General features: G+C 35.1%; 1 protein-coding gene across 1 annotated transcript; it reads right to left on the bottom strand.

The window, feature by feature from the left end:
- Positions 1–1,084: 1,084 nt before the first annotated feature.
- Positions 1,085–1,858, bottom strand: LOC132602429 (uncharacterized). The gene has a single exon (XM_060315281.1). It carries the CDS (start codon positions 1,856–1,858, stop codon positions 1,085–1,087), a length of 774 nt encoding a protein of 257 aa, XP_060171264.1.
- Between the last annotated feature and the right edge of the window lie 3,637 nt (positions 1,859–5,495).

Raw genomic sequence — 5,495 nt, 5'->3', positions numbered from 1 at the left:
ATTCAGTTTCATTAACCATTCATGTCCCCAGTATGTGAGTTATATGGTCCATGCCTTATAATACTAAATCAATAATATTTGCAGATGCCAAACTAATTCCCTGTGCAAAGTTTAAAAAGAATGCAATCTAAAAGGTATTGTTCATTGTTAAATAATAGGGCAAAAAACATATATGTACATAATAAGAGGGTATATTTACAAAACATGACAATACTTTTTAGTTTACAAAATATATCAATAGATTTGTTACAAAATCTATACGAATCAGATAAATTAAAAAGAAGCAAATAAAACACATTAAATAAGGTAAGGAAACTGCTTTCCTTAGTTTATTCACTTTTCTCTCTCCATTCAAAATTAATATATTTTCTCCAATTTTTGCTTCCTTATTTCATCCAGTTTTCTCTTCCCAATCAAAATTAAGAGATATTATTCCCTAATTTTCTCCAACTTTTACTCAAAAAGTCCATTCTAATTGTTAATTTTTATGTACAAAATTCATACACCAGAAAACATATATGTATAATTTTTGTATGCCATATGTATAACTGTATAAGTTCGTTATAATTTTTATATATGAAATATGTATAAAAATTGCATGTGTATTTTGATTATGATAAAGGCTATATACATGGTATAAAATCTAATCAAAGTATGTATAAATTTTGAGAAAATATGTATGATAAATTTGTAATTGATACAAACCAGATTCCATACAGAGTTCATACACCAAAAAATAAACATGTGTAAATTTTTGTAGGCAATATGTATAACTGTATACAACAACAACAACCCAGTGAAATCCCACAACGTGGGGTCTGGGGAGGGTAGAGTGTACGCAGACCTTACTCCTACCAAGGTAGGACGGCTGTTTCCGAGAGACTCTCGGCTCAATAAAAACATAAAAAGAGGTCAGATACGGCTAAGAGATTCAAAGCGATATGGAAATGAAGTAACGCAAGCGACACAGATAACATAGAATAATCAAAGCACAGGAAATAACAGATAATAGCATAAATTAGAGCACAAGAAATTATACTACGATAATGCGACTACTAATAAGGCAGGGTAATGAGACTATCTACTAGCCTTCTACCCTAATGTGGGTCCTCCAAACCCTCCTATCTAAGGTCATGTCCTCGGTAAGCTGTAACTGCGCCATGTCGTGTCTAATTACCTCTCCCCAATACTTCTTTGGCCTACCCCTACCTCGTCTGAAACCATCCATGGCCAACCTCTCACACCTCCGCACTGGGGCATCCGTGTCTCTCCTCTTCACATGCCCAAACCATCTCAATCTCGCTTCTCGCATCTTGTCTTCCACCGAGGCCACTCCCACCTTGTCCCGAATATCCTCATTCTTAATCCTTTCACTCCTGGTGTGGCCACACATCCATCTCAACATTCTCATCTCAGCAACTTTCATCTTTTGAACGTGAGAAATCTTAACTGGCCAACACTCCGCCCCATACAACATAGTCGGTCTAACCACCACTTTGTAGAACTTTCCCTTAAGTTGTGGTGGCACCTTCTTGTCACATAGCACTCCGGAAGCAAGCCTCCATTTCATCCACCCTGCCACAATACAATGTGTGACATCATCGTCAATCTCCCCGCTGCCTTGCATAATAGACCCAAGATACTTGAAACTACTTTTCTTCTGGATGACTTGGGTACCAAGCCTCACTTCCAAGCCAGCCTCCTGAGGTGCTTCACTAAACTTACACTCTAAGTACTCTGTCTTGGTCCTACTCAGCTTAAACCCTTTAGACTCCATAGTTTGTCTCCAATCCTCCAGCTTAGCATTAAATCCACTACGAGTCTCATCGATCAGGACTATGTCATCCGCGAAAAGCATACACCATGGCACCTCACCTTGAATTTGCCGCGTCTATCCATCCATCACCAAGGCAAATAAGAACGGACTAAGAGCTGATCCTTGATGCAACCCCATCATAACTGGAAAGTGCTCTGAGTCTCCTCCGACTATCCTTACCCTGGTTTTGGCTCCCTCATACATGTCCTTGATCACCCTAATGTACGCCACAGGTACACCTTTAGCCTCCAAGCATCTCCATAGGATTTCTCTTGGAACTTTGTCGTAAGCCTTTTCTAGGTCAATGAATACCATGTGTAAGTCCCTCTTCCTCTCCCTATACTGATCCACCAGTCTCCTCACAAGATGGATGGCTTCTGTAGTTGAGCGTCCCGGCATGAATCCGAACTGATTCTCTGAAATAGACACGCCTTTCCTCACCCTCATCTCCACCACTCTTTCCCACACTTTCATAGTATGGCTTAGCAGCTTGATACCTCTATAGTTGTTGCAACTCTGGATATCTCCCTTGTTCTTGTATAGAGGGACCATTACACTCGACCTCCATTCTTCAGGCATCATTGCCGTCTTAAAGATGACATTAAACAACCTAGTCAGCCACGCCAAACCTTCCGGGCCCGCACTCTTCCAAAATTCCCCAGGAATCTCGTCAGGTCCGGTCGCTCTTCCCCTGCGCATCCTACGAACAGCACCCTTAACCTCCTCAACCTTAATACTCCTGCAATACCCAAAATCTTGACGCCTTCCAGTATGTTCGAGATCTCCCAACACAATGTCTCTGTCCCCTTCTTCATTTAAGAGTTTGGAGAAGTATGACTGTCATCTCCGTCTAATGAGAGTCTCCTCTACCAATACTTTGCCATGCTCGTCCTTGATGCACTTCACTTGAACCACATCACGTGCCTTTCTCTCCCTCGCCTTGGCTAGCTTGAACAATTTTTGATCCATATGTATAACAATTTTTTATAATTTTTATGTATGAAATATGTATAAAAGTTGTATATATTTTGATTATGATAAAGTACATATAAATTGTATAAAATCTTATCAAAGTATGTATAGATTATGAGAAAGTATATATGTATAATAAGTTTCTGATTGATACAAACCAGATTTCATACGCATATCAATTTTCAACATTTTTAAAACTAATTCATATAGAATTTATTCGCATTTCATACACACTGTGCCGCATATACCTAAAAACTAATATAGAGTAGAATCCATACACATTTCATACATATATTAGTTTTCAATATTTTTGAAAACTACAGTTTATATAAATTGTAAAAAAATTCAAACACACAATAATCAAACATATCTCAAAATGATATAAACCAATATTTATATAGAATTAATACACAGGTCAGTAATAAAAAAATACTTTGTAATATTGGTTTGAAAATTTATACTAGGAGATAAGATAATTTTAGATCTCGAAATGGTGTCTATCATAGAGGGAGAGAGAGAGAGAGAAATTTTTTTAAAATGAAAATGAAGAAGTTGATTGGTAACTATCCTAAAATTAGGCTCACATTTAAAATCAGATTTTCTTCCTTAAAAAAGCCCAAAATTGTGGGTATCCCATTAAGCCCAAATCCGGTATACTTTGTAATTTTGTTAATATGTTTTGTAAATAAAAAAAAAAGTATCCTTATATTTTGTAATATAAAGTCTTAAGTAGTATTATTAGGTCATTTTTCCTAAATAATATTTCTATTCCCAAAGCCCAATAAACACATTCATGGCTTCCATAATCATTTTGTCCCCTCAAGATGAATTTTTTTGGCATTATTCTACGAGGAATTAACTGTAGGCACTACCCATTCTAGATCCATTAATGAAACATAGCTATGGAAGGAATGAAGTGTAGTACCTGAATATGATTGTTGGAAATTCTACTCTTCCTCACCCTCACGATGCTAATTCTCTCGTATGATGCTTCCTGTTTTCCCCCTCGTAGCAGTTACTTTTCTTTTTCTCTGAGCCTAGGTAGAATGAATAGTTTCCTCTATTCACCACATACTTCTAAGGCCAATTACCCGAATAGCAGGGATGGTGGGCTTAGCCCATTACTCTTACCATTTATTAATAATTAATCATTTCCCCTTAACTAACTAATCCTTTAACCCTCTGACCAAGTAAACTAATAATTCATCTCACACCTTATTATACTTATAAATGACTCTTAACTGTAAACATATAAATACACATGTAATTCGTACTTACCCACTTAAGTAAACCATACTTAAAGAGTTAACTCTAAAATTCACTCGTAAAATATCGGATTGTTACAGCTACATCACTAGAAAACATCAAATACTAGACTACTAAAGCTTTAATTTGCTCATCACTCTTAAGTTGAGATGGATCTAGAATTTGCAATGACTAATTTTAATGTATATTTTTTACTAACCAACATGAAGTGAGAATCGCCATAAAAAATCAAGTTGAAAACAAGCATAAAAGCATAGCTGAAGTGCTTAATTTTCAAGAGTTTATATTGCCAATGTAAAGAACGTATTTACTTAAAAGTAACAACTTGTGAAGGTGGAGCAAGTAAATAAATAAATATAAAATGATATGACCAAATAAACATAACATAAATGGGTCAACTAGATATTGATTGATAACTTGAATAACTTGCGTCATCAAATTGAAATATTTTAATATTTGGAATTATATAGGCTCAGTTACATCAGTTTTTGTTCAATATAGATGACACTAAATCAATTCGATTTGACAAGGAGAGACAAACGAGTCATTAAGGAAGGCAATACCACTTTTCTATATTTAATACTTTAATTTTAAACTGTTTTATTTCATAGCAATGATAAATTTTATATATAGCCACAAGAATTTTCATAACATGCTTAAAAGTTAAAGACTGATCACAAATTTCAAATGTTTTTCTTTTTTGAACTCTTGTATCTAGTCAAACACGCATCACATAAGTTTAAATGCAGGGTTAACTTTGTGAAAACATGAGTATCAAACATGTTTTTCTATCTTACTATACAGTGTTTGTGCATATATACTTGTTTATGCCATTCTACAATTTACATCTGTTCAGTTCATTCAATATATTGACTCCACAGGTTATAAAGTTAGTATTCTCTGGCAGAGGCGGAGTCAGGATTGATGTTTATGGGTTCAACATTTAATTTTTAAAAGTCATTGGGTTCTAAATTAATAATTTATATATGTTCAATGAATTTTTTAATGCAAATATAAAATTTGAATCAAAACAACTGGGTTCGACCGAACCCGCACCCCATGAGCTAGTTCCGCTCCTGTTCTTTGGCCATGCTGGCCACTATCTTGTTGGGAGGTGGTTCAGCAGGGGCTGCTTAAGCATAAGGCAACTAAGGCCTTTGCCTTAGGCCCCCCAATCACTAAGGCCTCATTTTTTATTGGGATGATTATTTTTTTAAAGAATTACAATACTTTTCAGAAGAATATTATGTTTTAATTATGATTCCAATGGTTTATTAGTATTTTGGATTACATAATAGTCCTTTGGTTACAAGAAAACGATTTTTAGAGATGTTGTTTTGTGAAAATGCATTTCTATATATTTTGTACTATTTTGACAAGTGCCTTACATTTTTTACTTTTTAATTTCCTTTCAGTTTTTTTACCATAGTAAAAACTGTGT

The sequence above is a fragment of the Lycium barbarum genome, chromosome 7, assembly GCF_019175385.1.
Source record: "Lycium barbarum isolate Lr01 chromosome 7, ASM1917538v2, whole genome shotgun sequence".
Lineage (NCBI taxonomy): Eukaryota > Viridiplantae > Streptophyta > Magnoliopsida > Solanales > Solanaceae > Lycium > Lycium barbarum.
Note: the sequence above shows the minus strand (reverse complement) of the source record. Positions and strands in the feature narration are given on the sequence as shown.